The sequence below is a fragment of the Ascidia mentula genome, chromosome 6 (genome assembly GCF_947561715.1).
Source record: "Ascidia mentula chromosome 6, kaAscMent1.1, whole genome shotgun sequence".
Classification (NCBI taxonomy): domain Eukaryota; kingdom Metazoa; phylum Chordata; class Ascidiacea; order Phlebobranchia; family Ascidiidae; genus Ascidia; species Ascidia mentula.
In genome coordinates, this window is record NC_138571.1 from 3,549,795 (window position 1) to 3,570,862 (window position 21,068).

Sequence of the window (21,068 nt, forward strand, 5' to 3'; positions counted from 1 at the left end):
TGAAGAATTTAAAAAAAAAAATCTGAGCCGTGACAAATTAAATCATTAAAATCAGTCATTGGTATTTTGCACGCAATCTTGAACTATATACGAAAAATCCCATGGACGCCATTAAAACCGTAAGGGTTATCGTGTCAGTCCATCGACATATCGAATGTTCTTCGATAAACCGATTCAGTGTGCGCTTCCAAAGATGCTTTTAAATGTGACAAAGTCAATTATTACTTGCCTTGAAAGCACATGAGGTGGAACATACTTTTAGTTAGCTGACGTCACGCCTACGTGAGATGATTCCATCCATTGCTGAGATTTGTGCTGTACTGGAGGTGGGGATCAAGGTTACTGTTATCAACTACTATGGTGGTAAATATCGATCGATTCCTTCTCCACCGTTGGAAAAGTAAGTAATTTAAAAAAGGTTGAGAATCACTGTTCCAAACAATAAAAAAGGAATTTTTAGCTACATTCCTTGACTATAAAATATTATTATGTCTTTCTTTCAACCTTGCAGTGATGATTTTCATTATTTTTTCCACTTTAAAATGTTTATTTTGCTAGTCAAGCATGTTTTTGTTTTGGGAAAATTTTCATACCCATAGAAATCACAACCCGCGATAAAGGAATTGGAAGTTGCGATTTGTGATTCAATATTATTTCCCATTTTGCCCAAATTATGAACTACCGAAGCATGTGTTTGTGCTCAATTTGAAGATACGACGACATCAACCTTAACGAAAAATGTTCTGCCCGCTTTCGTTCCTCTGTTGTTGTAAAACCTTTATCCTTAGCATGACTATCTTTTAACATTGTTGTATGGTTCTGGCCACAGTGAGTTTTTGATGTTTCGGATGGTGTGAGGTGTATTGTAAGTAGCGGTTAGTGTGTGTAGGTTTGTAAAAAAATGGAGGGGGTAAGTTTCCCGTTCGGTTTTGCAGTGACGTTTACGTCTAAGAATGATAAACTATGGTCGTGTTGTGTTTTTTTTCGGCTAAACTTGATAGAAGGTTCGATATTGTTTATGTGATTATGAAACCCTGCGACCTCGTCTTTTGCTATGATGACGTACGTGTCATCAACATAGCGGAGCCAAAGTCGCGGGGGTGTTTTGAATGAAGCAAGAGCGGTTTGCTCAATCTGTTCCAGAACCGGTGAAATAGCGTCCGAACCTATTTCACCGGTTGCTCTGCTCTCGGACAACAAAAGCTACAAGTAACTTGGCAAATCACCTTGTACCACACTGGAGGCGAAACTGAACAAATTGGTGTGGAAATTACGAACAGAAGACATATCCCAACTGGAGTATCGAAGACTACATAGCAGCGACGGTGTGCTCCCTAAGTTCTACGGGTTACCCAAAATCCACAAGAAAGGTATTTCATTACGACCGATTGTTAACTCGCCAACCCACCAGCTATCTAAGTTCATCTGCCAAATTGTATTGCCTTTAGTTAATAATACTGACTTTACCACCTCCATTTTTACAAGCCTACACCCACTAACCGCTACTTGCAATACACCTCGCGCCATCCGAAACATTAAAAACTCATTGTGGCCATGACCCTGTATAACAGAACGATTACACATATTGCCGATCCACACACTCGGAGGGTTGAACGCAAACACATTCGGAACGTCCTAAAACTAAACAAATTTCCCACCAACCTAAATCTCACACCCCCCACACACAACAAACCCACACAAACATACACCGCATTCACTTCGATACCATATGTACAGGGAGTTTCTAAGGGGATATCAAGAATACTCAACGTCACTGGTGTAAAATTTGCTATGAAACCGGTGTGCACTTTAGAAAACATGTTTCCCAAACCTAAAGACCGTACTTCCATGCTTCAAATGACCGGTGTAGTTTACTTGATACCTTGCCTTGATTGTAACACAGTGTATATTGGCCAGATTAAGCGCAATTTAACGTCTCGTATTAAAGAACACAAGGCAGCTATACGCAATATGGAACCCAATAAATCTGCCCTATGTGCCCACATGCTTGACACCGACCACCGTATCAATTGGAAGGAAGCAAAAGTATTGAAACAAGAAACAATTTTGTCAAAACGGTTGGTTGTGGAAAGTTATTATATTAATTCGCTACCTAATGTTTTAAATCGTAATGATTGAAAAGTATTTTCACCCGTGTTCCACAATTTCGCCTGCGATCATTGGTGACTTTTGTTTCCCACGTTTGGCCGTTTGACCCGCGATTGTTGTTGTCCATTGATTTATGTCCCGCTGTGTTTTAACTGTTGCGCCCTTTTGTGTTTTTTCCTCGCTTAATTTCTTTGCCCTTTGGTTCGCTACTGTGTTTGTTTTATTCTCTGAAGAAGCCTAGTCGTACGTACAGGCGAAACGTCAGAAAATACAATCTTTTTTAAACAAATAGTGTATATTTGTTGTTTTTTTTTACAAGAAAAACGTCAGATTCGTATTTCATCATTATACCCTTATGCGCATGTTTAGCAGCGTATACTTAATCACTATATACAGGTTCTAAACCCCCGAGCTTCCGGAAAGCACAGTCGGCAGAAAATGGAACACCTTTGACAAAGAGAATCAAACGCGTCCTCTACAAACTGCTGTGTTAAGTTTAGTTATTACGCCACAGTTCACAAAGTCTATCCCTGGAAGGTGAAAAGAAACCTTCTTACACAATTTATCCTCACGTAAAACATTTCCCAGTAGAGTGGCGCCGCGATATCCACGCATTTCTGCAAATGTTTGCGGTAAATTGGCGTGAATGCATCTATGGAGATTTTTGGAGTGAATAAGAAATGAATCAAATTTACTGACGTTCTCAAATCAGAAATAGACAGTAAAATCTGATGAAATAATGCTTATATTTACAAACGCTCATGGGTTATAATATAAAGCATGGAAACGGTTAGTTGAGATATTACAACAACTACATGAGATGCAAGGGATGATGGAACAGAAAATGTTGGTAATAACCAACTGAGATTTTGACATGAATTGCAAAATAAATATCGTACATAACACGTTCTCAAATTTTTGGGAAATATTACCATGATAACAACTAACATACAAAAATGTGTAGCTTTTGCTAAAACACCAAAAACAGTCGTTCAGGAATTTTACTAGATGTAAATATTCTTTAGAGATTTGCGACGTCAATTCTTTCAAAAAAATGCTAAATTTATTTTTGATGTCTGTCAATGTTTCGCAATTTTGCCATGGCAACTAACGATTTAAGGTTACTTTCGTCACTGTAAACTTTCTCAACAATTATTCGCATTTCACTTTCATCTTAGAACTCATTATTCCGCCCCATGAGCTCTTCCAAAGGAACCAACTCATAGTGTTGTCACTGGTAGAAGTTCTCGACCACAGACCATTGAGAAAGGCAAATGAACAACCACGATACCACCAAGCTCCACCATACATCACAGCACAATTTACTGACCTGCAATTATAAATCAGTCGAAAAACTAGGATGCCTCCAAAATATAAAATAAGCTGTCAACAACTCTGTGTGTTTAAAGTAAAACTTGTGTCCGACTGATTTTTACAGATTCTGATTTTTCTGGTTATTTTGACAACGAAAATCAATTTCTAACACAACTCGTTTTTACTTCATTAGTAAAACAGAAATATAATCAGACACGTTGTATCGTTATTACTCACGCAACATTGTTTCTGTCCCGAGTTGTAAATCTCATCCCGTTTAGACTGCCTGACTTATCAACCATGGAATCTCCTATATTTCCCGAATAACCGGATATAGTAATTGTGTAAGAACTTCCTTCATCGCCAATGCTGAAAGTACTGTAAACAACAATTTAAATACCATAGGTTAATTTGTTGATTTAATTCCATCTGCTTACATTAGTTTGTTGCTGATGGAAATGTTTATTAACCATAACTGCATTTATGACGTAATAGACGAAATGTGTCATACATTGTGTCGTGTGGTGTGGGATAATTATTGGTCAACTGAGGAATAAACACATGTAGAATTAGAACCAAGAGAAGGAATCCCAGATATTTTTAAATTTTTTGTAAAGTTCCCGAACGTCTTGAGGCCAAGTTTGAAGCAGGGTGAAACTTGTATCATTTATAATAAGATGCCAGTCAAGCATATGATGCTGTCATTGCAAGAGGTATTTGGATTCTTTTCTAGGATTTTATCACAAGGAGTTGGCCGCATACGAACGCACAAATTCATCTGGGTAACAAACTGTCCAGTAATACTGCTGCTAGCGCCCATAAGGAAATAAGTCTTCATGGCAATGTACTTATTTTCTTGCAGAGAGTCCAAACAATATCCTATCAATCAATCAATCATGCAACGTCCAGAAGCTATTCTAGGGGACGGCAATGAGAACACAATGAGTTTATTTAAATTATACACTGATAATAAAGTTGCGCCAGCATCTCACAAGTTGCGATTTCGGGATATTTGTTGCCTCATTTAAAATATTGGGAGTCGAGCATGTTGGGCAGAAAATTTAAATTTCAAACACTGGATTATGCATGGGTGTTAGCTGGAGAATATAATAGTCTTTTTTCTGATCTATCGATGCGGAACACACCAATAATATTCGCCGAATTGCTGCCACCGATTGTTAGCTGCTTGGCAGTCGTTCGTTTTGCTTAAAAGATCTTTCAGATGATTTCGCTTTAGAAATGCATCCGCTGTAGATTTGAAACTAAGGGCAAAAAATTTTCTTCAGCCACATTCTACCAAGCGGAAAAACGTGGCGTTCCACCCAACAAAAAAAAACATTGAGTTCGGTCCCGGGTATCCGCGACCAAGCGATCGCACAAACTTCGTTCGACCATGCGGGCTCGTTACATGTTGATTACCGTCCTTACGTGTGTGCGGGATCCAAACTTTTTGTTTCATTGGCTCATAATTATTCCGAAACGAATATATACATTGAAACACAACAAGAATATTGTGTGTTGCTCCAAACTTGAATCCCGAATTCTTTTAATCTGACGGAATATGCAGGGTATTTCCCTAGTGCGTTTCACAGTAAGTTGTAACGACTAAATAGTTTAAGGTAATTTATCGCATAGATACAAATCGATTAGGTTGAAAACTTTAAGCACGTCATAACCTCACCTATACTCGGCAAAACCTTGACCTCCGGAAAAATCCTGAAGATCAACACGAAGGCGACATCCAGTGGACGCACTGGTGATTTGATGCAGTTTCTCCAAACCTCATAAAAAAATGATTGTATAATATTGCTTTATATACACTGGAATTTGAATTTGGTTAATGAATACTGCTATAAAGACCCATAGGATTATTACGTAGCGGGTTTGAAACCTTGGTAGATCTGTATATTACGATCCGTTGAATACATGTTCAGCATGTTTTCTCTTTAAACTAGTGAGTCGTGTAGTTAAAGTTTGCTTTATTGGAATACAAACCCATCCAGAATTCTGTTGATAGATCCCCAAACCCGTTCTTGTAATCCACCCAATCTCTATCGAAACTCACAGATCCATCATAACGACGCTGGAACACCTGGTATATATCATAACCAACGTAAGGTGTTTAGACAATAACTTCGAACACCAAATGCTTCCCAACTACTACACATATGATGCAGTTCTAGAAGCAAACTCACCAGCCAAGCTCCACCACCATCCATGTCGCAATATCCCTGGAAAGGTAGAGGAGTAGTTAAATTGTAGACTCCGCTCTTGTTAAGGCCGTTTTGTAATGCGTCCTTGCAGGTTGGAAACGAGCCTATGTATCGAACACCATAAACGTTATTAATAAATTGCATTCCTTTCAACCAATGAGAAACCAAACACAAAACTACAAAATCTTACCTATTTCGCAATGTGTTCCGCTGTACCCGTGGGCACATGAACAATTGTAGGTGGTTTTTGTGTCAACGCATGTTCCATTGTTCTGACAAATACCAGGATTTTGTGCACAGAAATCTGGATCTAAAAAGAACTTTGGTTTCATGTTCTGAATTTGCATTCTTGCTTGCAGCGAAATTTGAATACATTACCTTGAAGGACTTCCCGGAAACGCGAGTCACAGGTTGTTTATATGTGGGTTTATTTAGTGCATAATTCGATAATAATGTAAGCGCAAATTTCTTCGTCAATGCTCAGCAGATTTTTTTACCCATACCGTGCATTTGATTAAAGAAGAAAAACGAAATACATAAATTACGTTAACTGAAATCAATGTTAATGTACGTCAGCCGATTTTAACGTAGAGCATCTAAAATGAGGAAATAACCATCAGTGTTTCTCTTTATCAATCAAGCGGTTACAAATACCCCACGGCTTATATTGGTTCGCGGCCCGGGGGATTGGAATCCTTGCATTTTGAACATTGTAAAAACGACGTCAAACTTACAACAATTCATGCCATCTCCGGTGTAGTTTGCTTCGCAAGAACATTGAAAACTGCCGACGGTGTTGATGCAAGTTGCATGTTGATCACAGTTGTGCATGACATTCGAGCATTCGTTTACGTCTAAATATGATAATTATGATAAATTTCAGTGGAATGATGAGGGGCATTTAACACCGAAGAAAACGCGGATGAATTTCAATGAGAACAGCAACTTGAACATGGCTCTAAGTGAACTTTCGTAATGCCAAAAATTCTATCAAATATTCTGCAGCTAAAACAAAAAAAAACATTGTTGTAGAAAGTACTTTTAGCAGAATTTGTTTTCGATTTTTTTTTACCAAATATTCCAGCAATTTTCCAGGGCAATTTTCTTACCTATTTCACAATCTGACCCGATCAACCCGGGGTTGCAAGAACAATGTTGGTCGTTAACTCCAGACAAACATTCACCGTTGTTAGAACAACTTCTCAAACAATCTTCATCTGAGAGATTGATTGGTATAGAAGCGCTATTTCGTTGATGATTTAATTTTGCTATGAGGAGAATTTTTGTCAACTTACGAGTGAATGATAAGTATTGACTTGATGAACCACACGATTTGCTGGTTACACCACCCTTGGTAGAACCAATAAATGAGCGTCTTCCGTTTCTTAAATAAAACGTCACGTATCCTCCACTTCCTGAAAATATTCATGGTTGATTCAAACAAACTAGAAAGTGCAAAAAACTTACGCGACAAGATACCAGCGTGAATGGCAGAGGCACAAACCGAGGAATTCTTGTTGTACGAATTTGTTCCACAGACGTAGTTGGACGAACAACCAGGTGGACAAAATACCTCAGTTACAGAAAACTCACTGTTTCCTGTCGTACTGCATTTCACTGTTTTGATATCAAGAATAATATTACATATTTAGTCTAAATAAAATGCCACTCGAAGCATAGCGTACTTTTAAATGTGTAAGACCATTTTGCAAACGAACAAGATTTGCTCCTCACTCCGTTCCTGTCCAATCCTTTAAATTCATGTATTGGGTCACTCTTGTATACTTCAAAGTAGCCGCCATCATCTATACAAAAATATTTGGTTGGAGTTCATATCAAATAAAATCCGATAAACATTTCAGGGTACTGTCAATACAACTTACTATCTATCAGCCCTGCATGCATTGCAGCCAGACAAAGAGGACCTTTGGCGTAATCATCACTTCCACACAAATCCGAATATTTTATCCAGCAGTTGGGTGGGCAGATTACTTTTGAAATTGAATGATTTAAATCTGATAACTTTGTGTCACACGTTGCTGTGGAAACGAAATATTTATTAGACTAAAAAGCAGTACATGAAAATTGTATGAGTAAATTTCAAACGCAGCTTACCTATCAACGAATTGCATTGATTCGTGGATTGCAGATAACCAAGCAGGAAAGCTTGCAAGTAATACTTTAACACCATTGCTACATAAAAATGACAGAACATTCGCTACAAGTAAACAAGAAACATAAAGATATCTGATCAGTAATCTCATACGTCACACAATCTTGCAAGCACGCTCCAAAATTCACCCCATGTCGTCACCTGTAGCGCATGGAACATAACGCACACTTGCATCAAATATCGAACAGAATAGCGAAGCGCAACAGTTTGTCGCCGGAACTAGAGCGGCTTCTAGTTAACCAGAAACACAATGTAAGCACTACCGACTTTAAACAGCATAAAAGTATCACACTCAAAAAACTGTTGCGAAACGATCTGATGCAAAACAGTAATTCCGTTCAACTGAAAATGTCTTTTTCCAAAACACTTCCCAGACCATCACACAGCATTTAGAACACAACATCCTCTTGCTTTGACATTGCGTGATTTAAATTTGACAATATTTTGTCAAACGATCATGCGCCAACGTTATAAAATATAATAGATTTAATTGCTTTTAATAAGACTTTCGAAAGGTTCTGTTCCATCATTTCCTCGACTATATTTACACATTGCTTACTGATCAATTGATTTGCATTCATTTGGTACCGCAAATAAACAGTCATGAATTAAAAAATGTAAGCAATACTTTAATAATTAAACCAAGGTTTGTTTTTATCCAACCACTCAGTTAGTAATCAACGAATCTCCGTAAAGCAACTTAATTTAAGCCCTACGCAAATAATCAGCACTTAAAGTTTATATTTACTGATAATTATTCCTTTATTAAACATTAAATTCCAACTCGGAGCAGTAACTATTATGAGTGATGTAATTTAGTACGAATCTATCAAACCGGGTACTTTTGGTTTCTTCACAATGTGTTCCTATGAAATTTCTCTATAAATTGCAAAGGTTCTTTTTTTTGTATACACTGCAACATTGCAACGTAATATAGACATTTATTGTCTAATCGATAACCTCACACATCACACTGCATTTTCCTTGTTTTTGTCGAAAGAAGTTTCGAAAACGCGCTCCAAAATTCCAGTCATACCTTTACCCATTGCAACGCATGGAACATAACACACACTTGCATTCAAAATGGAACAAAATAGCGTATAGCGGGAAGGCGACACACCGGAACTGGAGCGGTTTGCAATTAAATCAGAAACATAATGTAAACACTACCGAACTTAAACTGCTTAAAAATAGCATACTCACCAAACCGTTTTGCGAAACGATCTGATGCAAAACAGTAATTCCGTTCAACTAAAAATGTCTTGGAAACGCATTCCAAAACACTTCCCACACCATCACCAAGCATTTAGAACACAACATCCACTTGTTTTGGAAATGCGTGATTTAAATTAGACAACATTGTGTCAAACGATGATGCGCCAACGTTATAAAAACAATAGATTTAATTGCCTTTGAGTCTTTTGAAAGGTTCTGTTCCAACGTTTCCTCGACTAAATTGACACATTGCCTACCGATTAATGTAATTGCATTTATTTTGGTACTGCGAGTAAACAGTCAGGATTTAAAAAAAATGATGCTTCAATAATAAAACCAAGTTTCGTTTACAAAAAGGAATCCTGTCTGTCTACGAATATTTGAAACTCAATAACCACAGTGATAATATGTTACGTTGTAATCACATCACTTACGTTTCGCAATTGAATTTCATCCAATCACTCAGTTAAAAAGCGAATCTTCGCAAAGCAAAAAACGAATCTTCGCAAAGCAACTTACGTCAGGTTAAGTGCAAATAATCACAACTTCAAGATAATCAAAACTGGACATCACCATTAAAACGAGTATATGTTACTCCTGAAGGGCGGAGGAAGTCGCAAAAAAGGTAAAAAGTGGCAAAACATGGAGATTGAAAGAAAATCCTCCCAGTCACCTTAAACAGAGCATGTCTACCGTGATAGCATTAAACATTTCCATTCAGACGACAGCCTGCCGAAATAGACCTAACGGTGCTCCATGTCCCAAAACAAAACACACGCAACCTGGTCACCAAAAACCATGACCCTGAATTCACCAACCATTGCAAATCCAACTTACAATGTTGTGTAAATTGTATTTCTTGTCGATATCCCTCGCAAAACGCATGTATGTGACGTCAATTTGCATTGGTGGGTCAAAGATCTTTGGTGACCTAAGTCACGCATGGATAGTTTTTGAACATAGATTATTGTTGTGTTTGTTTATGTAAACAATCTGCATCACATGGTCGAATGATCTATCGCGATGGGCGCCGTCTGGATGAACTTTAAAGACATTACGCTGGTCACCTGGTGGATTTTCCGTCGATGGCCATGTTTTGTCGGCCATTTGTTTCCTTTTTTGCTACTTTCTGGTCATCTACTGATGTAACGATATATACCAGGATGGTCAACATGTCAGTGAATACGATCTATTATTTCGTAGCGATGTTGTATTTGTGTTTTATTCTCATTTTTCAGTTACCACATTTATTATGAATACAAACAATTGAAAAGAGATTTGTGCGTTAAGAACCAGACTGCCGTTGATTGAAAGCAGTGATTTTTTATTACATTTCCGGAGGCAGGCGGTCTTCTGGTTGTGTTGAGCAGCTGTCGCAGCAGTGATGTTGCGCCGAGCTTCCTAATATCCACCTGTCACAGAGTAGAAAGTAATAACATAATACGTCAGCCTGCAAACACAAGCATCGTAAAGCAGCGGAAGCAATTTACAACATGGACTGCCAGTTTCCATGCGAAAAAGGGTTAGCACACACATAAACGTGTTGGGGATTGCTTTGGTTGCGTTGTGGTTAGATATATGCACAACGTGGAATACGAACGTAACACGTACAGCGAGAAGAACAATGTAGATCTACAGTATAATGTGTGGTTACGAAAATTAAAACAAACATTTGCTGCCAATATTTGACGATATTCATTAACTCCTCTCCTTTGTCCATTTTGACATGCACTTCATCTAAATCGGAAGGCATTCTCGTTATCCACAGCGGAATTAAATCTCTGTATTCTTTAGTGGTGCTTGATTTCGGAAAGTGTACCACTGGTCCGATTAATGTAAAAATTGGTGCGATTGTACAGAAGGGATGGTGTTGTAAGTTGATCACAATTTTGATCGAATTCATCTACCATCAACGCTATTACGTCACAAACAAAAGTTTATCATTGTTTACGAGAGAATTATAGACCGGTAGCGACTTATTCTTTTTCGTAACAATGCAACATGTTTAGTAACAATGCCACGTGTTCGGTGGCAATGCTCCATGTTAGGAAATAATGGTCAGTTACAAACATGAACATTAAAGCAAGTGCTGATTTTTAAATGGTTTTTGGCAAGAAACTAATTGCTATTACGTGTAATAGCTATTTATGCAGACAAAATTATTTATAAAAGGGTGGACCCTCTACATACGCCAATACTTTTTGAGAGAAGCTTGGTGTTAATGGTGCAGGATTTTCGTGACCGAAATGTTAGGCTGAAAGTATTTCAAATTATGGACTTTGGTTGATAACAATAGCTTTGGGGTGTTCGTGGTACTGTATACCAGTATAACTTTTTTTTTTCATTTGTTCACGCCGCCTGTGTCAACAGTGGCGTTTGTGGCAACACGCATGTTTTTCCTGACCTAGTTCTGACCACTCCGCATGTTTCCTGAAACTCAACACTGGAACACCAGACGGAAAGGACACAGGCGGAGTTAAGCTTTCCAACAAGAGTTCCCTCAAGCTTTCTGACATCCTGTTAGACAACGCATTTTTTCTGACACTTCGTTATAAAACGTGCATTCGTAATCATTCGATAGACTCAGGTCTGCTATTATTCTCGCCTTCGCGCTGTTGCGTTCGCACGTTTTTTGAAAGTTAATTCGCTGCAATTGAGTCACGTGTTAAACTCTGATTAAACGCGCTTGGAACAAATTAAACTTTATACCGCCTGACATTGCAAACGTTTCTTTCAATTCAATAAATAAGTCTGCTCTCGGAGTCTAATTTAGTAGAAAGAACACGCAAGCAGACTTTAGCACGGGAGCTAGCCGACCGTGAAACAATTTTTGCGCTGCACATTTTAGTGAGAATTGGCAATTTTTGTATATTGCTGTCTGCTTGTTAGGTAGCTCGTAAGGAAGGTTTTTGTGTTCACCCCCGTTGACTATGAAATTCTAGTTTTGATAGCATGATGTCATGGTTGATTGAGTCAAATGCTTTTTAAAGGTCAAGCAATGTTGCACATGTTTTCTGTTGGTGGTCTAACAAATTGACTATGTATGTGTCCATAGATTTGTGCTGTGGCTAAGTCAGTTAAATGTCCAGACCTGAATCCATTTTGAAAATTTGTGAGAATGTCATATTTTCGTAGTCCATCATCCTTTTATGTATAATTTTTTCTAATATTTTAGGAAAGATTGATACTAATGATATTTGGTCTGTAATTGCTTAAGTTATCAGAGTCCCCTCCCTTAAGTAGTGGTATTACTTTTGTTATTTTTTTAATCATTAGGGATAGGTTGCTGCTTAAATACAGCAATTTAGCAATGGGCAAATGATTAGTGTATCAACTGGTGTTGCTAATTTGACTAGTTTAGTAGGAAGGTGATATGGATCTGTTGATTTATTTATATCTGTTTGTGCAATGGTGTTAAAAATTTCATGTATTTCCTCAGTGCAGAAAAAGAAGGATGCTGATGGACTGTTTGTGAGGTAGTCTATTGGTTGTGTGGCAGATGGTAGAACAAGTATTGCCATATTTTTTTCTATGTTTGCGAATAAGATGTTAATTTTGCTTGCAATGTGTGTTGGATCCTTAAGTGTGCTATTTGGTGAGGTTACTTGTGATATGGGTGTTTTTCTTTTGGTGTTACTTGCGGTTATTTTGTTGATAAGTTTCCATGTTTGCTTTGGATTGCCTGTTAACATTAAATAAGTTTTTGTGATTTTGCTTGGCCGCTGTAATTACTAATTTTGTTTATTTGATTATGGTTTAAGTTGATCAGGAGATTTTCTTTTTGAATAAGTTTTCTGTGTTTGTTCTTGTTTGTTTTTGTGTTTTATTATTTTAAGGATGGCTTTAGTAATTCAAAGCTATGCCGTGCACCTTCTGTGCTGGACTGTAGGCTATATTTGGAGTATGCTCTTCTATAATGTTTTGAAAAAATGGACAAAGGTTGCAAATTGATTCTGTATATCTGAATTGTTTTGAATAATGTTAGTTCTGTTTTGTATCGAAATTCTGTGTCAAATTTAAGTATTTTTATTTTTAAGTATGGTTTATTTTTTGATTTTGGGTTTGAACTGATGAGCAATGGCAAATGGTCTGATATGTCTAATTTAGTGAACCACATGGAATGGCATTTGAAAAATTGTTGCAAAAATATGATCTATAACGAATTGTCTCTGTAAGGGTTTGTGTGGAATACTTTGTCTATTATAATTTTGGTGTTCAGGCCTTGTCATTAGTTTGTATTCCTGTGTGTGTGGTCTTTTTCTAATGTCTATGTTAAAGTCTCTAAGAATATAAATGTTGTGGTTTTTGTTGTTCAGAGAATAAATAGTATGTTTTAAATTTGAAGTGAAAAGTTTTATGTGGTGATCCGAGTGGCTGTGGATTATTCCAATTACCATTGTTTTCTGTTTTTTTTTTCGTTCAACTTTAATCCACAAATTTTTGCAACGAGGTATATGTATCAATTTTATGCCTGTCATTTTTACCATAAGCCAGTAGTCTTTTTAATATACACTCCCACAGTACCAACATATGGTGAGGAGTTTTCTCGATTTCCTAAGAGAAACTCCTCAACATATGCTATTATATATTTGCCAAAAATGTTTCTGTTCTTTGCATTAATGGGTTGTACCAATTTATTTTTTGGTCTGTCTGTTGTATTGCTCCAACAAATTCTTGCATACCATAAAAACATGTTTACGTAACATGGACATTGGACATATCATGAACATTGAACACAAATAACCAGATTACGTTATTAAAGTTCGGGACATCTCAAATTCGGATTGTAAATAGGGATGCGCATTCGTTGGTGAACTCATATCCAGTGTTTAAAATTTTGTGACATGAAATTTTGACATTCTTTAATTGCTTGTAAATCTGCCAATGCTAAGTTTGTTAGATACCTGTTTTTTGCTCTGTGGCTTAATTAAAATATCCACTTTTGCAGAGGAGGCTAATTGTACCAGTTTTTGTTTTTTGTGAGTGGCAACATAACAGGGTTTTAGTAAAGATTTGTTAAGTGTGTTTTAACTTTAACAACACTTTAATATCTTTTTTAAATGTGGTTTCACGTAGTGGTTGGAAATTATTTTACACAATGCATTACATCGCTTTTCAGACACGCTTGCAACTTTGGTATTGAATTATTAAAAAAAAATTGTTGTCATGGGAAAGAGTCAATGCACACTAGTACGGGAACAGAAAAAAGAGAAATCTTTCAAATGTTCATTTTGTTCAAAATTGTTTACCTTAAAATGCAATTTAGTCACACACGTTCGAATACATACTGGAGAAAAGCCTTTTAGATGTGAAATTTGCGAAAAGTGCTTTAAAAGATCAGGAGAAATCCAAATGCACAGACGAATTCATACAGGAGAGAAACCATACAAGTGCACAGTTTGTTCAAAAAACTTCTGCTCTCCTAGCGGTTTAAACAAACACGTCCGAATTCATACTGGGAAGAAACCATACAAGTGCACATTTTGCTCGAAAGCATTCAGCAGTAAAGATCATCTAACCACACATGTCCGAATTCATACCGAAGAAAAACCTTTCAAGTGCACTTTGTGTTCAAAAGATTTCAGCAACTCGAGCAATCTAAGAAGACACGTTCGAATACACACTGGAGAGAAACCTTTCGAGTGCAAATTTTGTTTCAAATCATTCGCATGTAAAGCCAATCTCAGTAGCCACGTTCGAATACACACAGGAGAGAAGCCTTTTAAGTGCACGGTGTGTTTAAAAGTTTTCAACAACTCGAGCAACCTCAGTAGACACGTGCGAATACACACAGGAGAGAAGCCTTTAAGTGTGAAATATGCGAAAAACTTTCCAAATCTGCAGAGGGATTAAAAAAGCACAGACGAACTCATACTGGACAGAAGACATATACGTGCGTAGTTTGTTCCAGAGGCTTGAGTTGCAGTCTAACCAATCATTCGAGTTCACACTGCAGAGAACCCCGCAAGTGTTCATTTTGCTCTAAAGCATTTTGTCGAAATGCACGTCTAACCGACCATGTCAGAATTCACACAGGGGAAAAAACGTTCAGATGTGAATTTTGCAAAAAATGCTTCAGAACATCAAGTTTCGCATCATTTGATCTTCTGTTTGATTTTCGTTACTTTGTTCAATACGCTTCTTGCCCATCAGCGTCCTTGGAGTATGGAGAATGTGGCGAAAATAAAACGTGGCATTTTGGCTTTTTCTTATGCTTTCTTCCTCATCGTTGTTGTTTATTCAAAGCACACGTTATCGCACATACACAAAACACACATGCACTATATTTTACTCTCATCGATTTCCTGCAATCACATTTTCCCCCGGTTTGTATTTACTTTCGCACCGCATTCTTTTTCAATGTTGGCCACATCCTGTATCGCGCCAATGACTTGTGTGTTACTGTCCTTGATTGGTTGATTGACTGATGCAAGGAGCGTTCCGGGAATGATCGGTTAGTCATGATATGAGTGTCGCGCTGTACGGTGGTTTGTAGTATTGCCAAACTAGTACTTTGTATTGAAGCGTTTATTGGCGTGCAAGACAACAACGTGTTGTTTAAGTCAATCATTGGTCAAGCGCCCGACCTACGTATCAAGAAGAAAACCTGATCTGGTTTCGTGGCCAGGATATTCTTGGTTCAAGTCCCGGTGAGGTGAAAAAAATGGTCTCCTGCGGCCGCGGCAATCAAGAAATTATACGGGGAGCAACCATTGCGAGGAGCAAATGTTCGACGAAAAGAACGACCAGTTGGCACCGTTTTGTACCGGTTTCCGTATAACAGAAGAAGTTCGCTTTTCGCACAACGCATCGAGTGTTCATTGATCAATGCGATCCCTCATGCGAAAATGTAGTCAGGCGTACGGTTGTGTTGCAGAATTATTTCGCCAGCGCGGGAATAAATCCTAGTGAGGATTTAAACGGCGACCACCTTTTTTACTTTAAGTTTGTTTTTTTCTAAGTTTTTAATATTAGTTCACTTATTAAAACCAAACGCCCATTTAGTGAAACCATTGTGAGGTATTTTGGCTTTAGTGATATTTTGTGGCCCACCAAGAAAAACAAAATATATTTAGTTCGTATTTGTGAGGAATTGACTTCAAGTTTGAATGCACGATTTGTTCAAAAGTATTTTTAGTAAAATGGAATATATAGAATTGTGTGAAATATTCCATAATCGTTTATTTTTTGGCCCAATAAAAAAATTTAAATGGAGATGGCCACTGTTGCGACTTTAACTCTTCTTATACAGCCAGCAATTTTCATCGGGCTTTCATGCGGTTTATAAATGTCGCTGCAATGCCAATGGATCAAACTTTGCTATGTTTTGTGTCAAATTGTAATTACATTGCGTGTTTTGGATTAATCGCTCGCTTCTCCCTGACATATAGGGTAAATCTCTGACATATGAGTAAATCAGCGTTGGGTTTAATAATCAAATCGACGTTTTCATAATTCTGTCCATGTTAGTAATTTTTTACTTTCAATAATCGTATATATATCGATGGCCGTAAGCCACGCTAGCGATGACTAAGACAGAGAAAGAAGGAAAACGTTGCGCAATTGAAGCAAAGCTCTCATCGCCTTATTTTACCGATATATGTTGTGATCTAAGGTATGATATTGAGTTTTTTTTTAATTTGGCATTTTAAATACATTCAATAAAGTGTTTGTGGTGATGATTTGGTGATTGCGCTGATTATGTGCGGATGGCGGCAAAGTCAAATTACCTTTCAAAATGAAGTATTGCACTTCTACCATCATAAAAAAAAAAAATTAAAATAAAATCTCAGAAATAAATAAAATAGGGTTGACCTACTATGTTCTGCTACATTAAACCCTGGGTCCTGTAAAAACTCTGTGACAATGACAAGTGAGCATTCGCACAAATAGAAGTAACTCAAGCAACAAATGGACGTTGCGAACTATAGGCGAACACGGTGCAAACGATAAAACACTGCAAATAGATAAAAAGGGCAAGCAGAAATATCTAACAGCGGTCGCTGCAATTTGCGACCTTTCTAATCTGAGAGTTGCTATTTTTTGGTTTTCATTAGAGTTTAACATCGAAATAGGATTTGCTTTTACACGGGTAAGTATCGAACATATTGCAGAAAACAGGAATTTTCTCCAAAAAAAAACAAAGTGAGCGTTTTCAATAGAGAAAAGAAAAGCCAACACATGGTGAAAAACATATACATGCAATTTGTAAGTGACATACAAATGGCTCATTTATGGCTTCAGAACATGTCAACAAACTCTTTGAACTGTAAGTAGCAAAACCCATTGAATTGCTCTGCAAATGGAATTGGGTAATCTTGTTGCAAGGAGGTTGGGTAAATGAACAACATTACCCAAAACGCTTGGACAAAATATAAAGGCAATATAGTTGTTTACCCAACCATAGTCAAAAATGCGTGACTCAATTATTTCTGCGAATAGTCCGAAAGGCTTTTGGAAAATTGCGGCGATACTTGTGGCGGGACAATGCGACCTCAGTGTTTCAGATTAAATGCTTTTGCTTGCTTCGAAGAGTTTATTTTCGAATTGCACTCTTCGTTTATTTTTCTTTGAAGAATTTTTTAAAAAAATCTGAGCCGTGACAAATTAAATCACGTCATTTGAATTTTGAACGCAATCTTGAACAATATACGAAAAATCCCATGGACGCCATTTAAACCGTAAGGGTTATCGTGTCAGTCCATCGACATATCGAATGTTCTTCGATAAACGATTCAGTGTGCGCTTCCAAAAATGCTGTAAATTTGACAAAGTCAATTATTACTTGACTTGAAAGCACGTGAGATGATTCCTTCCATTGCTGAGATTTGTGCTGTGCTGGAGGTGGGGGACCTGGTCACTGTTACTAACAACTATGGTGGTTAATATCGATCGATTCCTTCTCCACCGTTGGAAAAGCAACAAATGTTTTGTAAAGCCGTTTAAAAAGGTTGAGAATCACTGTTCCAAACAATAAAAAAGGAATTTTTAGCTACATTCCTTGACTATAAAATATTATTATGTCTTTCTTTCAACCTTGCAGTGATGATTTTCATTTGTTTTTCCATTTCGAAATGTTTTTTTTTTTGCTAGTCAAGCATTTTTTTGTTTCACAACCCGCGATAAAGGAGTTGGAAGTTTCGATTTGTGATTCAATATTATTTGCCACTTTTTTGCCCAAATCATGAAGTAGACCCGAGGCATGTGTTTGTGCTCAATTTTAAGACCTAAATGGCGTCACCAATACGGCGACGTCACGGCCTAACGAAAAAATGTTCTGTCCGCTTTCGTTCCTATGTTGTTGTTAACCCTTTATCCTTAGCATGCCTACCTTTTAACATTGTTGTATGCCTAATAATATTAGTTGTACATTTACATAAATTAACTTATTTCATCGTTTCTTCACTTCGTTGTTTTACAGACACCGTTCCTTGTATGTCTTCGGCAAGCCAGTTGAGGCCTGTGATGTCACAATTGCTTATTGTTACATTCCAATTACTGCCATTGTTTGTCTGTCGCTGGGTTTTACAATAGAAGCAAACACTGACATAAGATCGGGAAATATTCAGGTCTAGTGGCGGTCTAAACCAACACGTCCAAATTCATACCGGAGAGAAACCATACAAGTGCACGTTGTGTTCAAAAGTTTTCAGCATCTCGAGCAATCTCGGGGATGCTGAAAACTTGAACACACGTTCGAATACACAGAACACACGTTCGAATACACACAGGAGAGAAACCTTTCGAATGCAAATTGTGTTTCAAATCATTCACAAGTAAAGCCAATCTCACTGGTCACGTTCGAATAAACACAGGAGAGAAGCCCTTTAGGTGTGACAGATGCGAAAAACTTTTCAAATCTGCAGAGGAAACAAAAAGGCACAGACGAACTCATACCGGAGAGAAACCATACAAATGCACAATTTGTTCCAAAAGGTTCAGCGTGAGTTCCAGTCTAAAATATCACATTCTAGTTCACACTGGAGAGAAACCCCACACGTGTTCATTTTGTTCAAAAGCTTTTCGCCAAAAATCACGTCTAACCGACCATGTAAGAATTCACACAGGGGAAAACCGTACAGATGTAAATTTTGCGAAAAATGCTTCAGAAGATCAAAAGATGTCCGGATGCACAGACGAAGTCATACTGGAGAGAAGGCATATAAGTGCATAGTTTGTTCAAAAGAGTTCCGTTTTAGTAGCAATTTATCCAGGCACGTTAAAATTCATACTGGAGAGAAACCTCACAAGTCCATCTAACCGACCATGTCAGAATTCACACAGGAGAAACACCTTACAAATGTAACATATGCAAAAAGTGCTATAAGACCGCTGGGAGATTAAAAAGCCACAGAATAACGCATGTTGCAGAGAAAACTGGCAAGTGCACTACGCTTTACAATCGAAGTGGAGATCATATGGCACAGAAAAACTCGTACTGGATAGACACATATTTGATGCAACACATGTGTTAAAATACTCGTGGAGAGTTATATTCTGAGCCTGTCGACAGGCAGACAGAGGCGAGAAGACGTAAAGAAAGCAATCACATGACAAAAGCCCTTCATAAGAGGTTAATGGCAATTGTTCACATGGTTAGTTTCACATCTTTTGATCTTCTCTTTTATTTTCGTTGCTTTGTTCAATACTAAATTACGTTGTTTTTGTTTAATATGCTTAGTGAGCATTAACTTTGTTGAAGGTAGTGCTAGTTGCACTTGAAGTCATTTCGTAACTTTGTGCTTTTGTGTCTCAAATGTCGCTGTCATGTATTTAGAGAAGAAATAGGAGTTGTTTCGTTTGCCTTATCCCACTACGCAATTCCAGTATATGGAGAAAAAACTTACAAACTTGCCGCGACATTCGGTTTAAGTTGCGGTCGTGCGATGTAAATTGCCTTTGACATATGAGTAATTGTATTAGGTGAGTGAAAGTATGCACTAAAGCGTATAGGGAATAACGTCGTAACTTATGGATAATTTAATGAGAATTTGTTCTCGTATATAATCATATTGGTAGTTTGTGTTTGGCAGGAACACTATCTCATGTAAAAATGGGCAAGCGATGTGTCCAATTCCTGTAGAACAGAAGAATTGACTTAACATTTAAACAATGCTGTGACCTTTATCTTCTTTTCACTTTGTAAGTGTTTATTTTGTTTTAATTTTTTAAGAGTGTTTTGCGTATTTTTTTGTTTTTCATTGACCACTGTAGTAAAAGTGTATTCTTGCATTGAATACAAGACATTTTCCATTGATTTAAATAGGAGTTTCACAATCTGACTTGTAACCCGTAAAATTGCACGTGGCAAGAACAGAATGTCATGTACATAAATTAGAAAACAGTGAAAATCGAATGAATGAATCAATGATAAAAGTCAGAATAATAAATGTAAGCGGATGCAACGCAAATTAAAGATGACCCACAGCTGTGCCGAAATTCTGCATTTAAAATTTAATTCATGCAGCTTTTGATTGTGTGTACGCCCTTGAAATATTTTGATGTGTTTTGTTGGTTTGGCGCAACTACATGTTACAAACTAGCATAGATGTGTGCTTGTAATTATACAACGCTTCTAATAATTCCATACCTTGTTAATTCTCCCGAATGTACCAAGCGCAACGCTAGTTTCAGCTTAAATCATGCAAATTACTTGGTTGGGGCATTAAATGATTCGCTGGGTACAAATTTCCTAAAATAACAATAATGTCAAATATAGTACACAAAGGTCAAAACAATTTAGCCGTAACAAAACGTTTTAGAAACAAATTGTTACAATTTTAAATTATGTGTGCAAGAAATGCGCACATTAATAAAAATCCCTGTGTTGCCAGAAAACTTGTAATTCAAGTTTTGCAAGTATATGCTCAGGGACGGTAACTGGATCTCCAGCGGACAAAACAGAAGAAAAAGATTCGTTGTGTATAGGTTAAAATAAACGCCAAACCCGGTGGAAACCGGGGCAATTTCAGCTTTCTGCAAAGATATGTAATTAAGGCAAGCGCCATTAATATTCTTTTTTTTCAATGAGACTAATCAGGGGC

The 21,068-nt window shown here is 37.3% G+C and overlaps 2 protein-coding genes and 1 pseudogene across 2 annotated transcripts in view; 2 read left to right on the plus strand and 1 right to left on the minus strand.

The window, feature by feature from the left end:
- The first annotated feature begins 287 nt into the window (after positions 1-287).
- LOC145906897 (uncharacterized) lies at positions 288-2,139 on the plus strand. Its single transcript, XM_082994359.1, has 3 exons — positions 288-400; positions 1,144-1,209; positions 1,572-2,139. Exons 1-3 carry the CDS (start codon positions 288-290, stop codon positions 2,137-2,139), a joined length of 747 nt encoding a protein of 248 aa, XP_082850485.1.
- A 3,155-nt stretch (positions 2,140-5,294) lies between these two features.
- Positions 5,295-21,068, minus strand: part of LOC145906898 (uncharacterized) — a 28,817-nt gene continuing 13,043 nt past the window's right edge. Inside the window, exons 8-11 of the mRNA XM_082994360.1 lie at positions 6,371-6,490; positions 5,827-5,946; positions 5,619-5,740; positions 5,295-5,324 (exon numbers count right to left, since the gene is read on the minus strand). Coding sequence (XP_082850486.1) covers positions 5,295-5,324; positions 5,619-5,740; positions 5,827-5,946; positions 6,371-6,490 — 392 coding nt within the window. The remainder of the gene's footprint in view (positions 5,325-5,618; positions 5,741-5,826; positions 5,947-6,370; positions 6,491-21,068) is intronic.
- LOC145906279 (uncharacterized) lies at positions 9,613-19,284 on the plus strand (annotated as a pseudogene).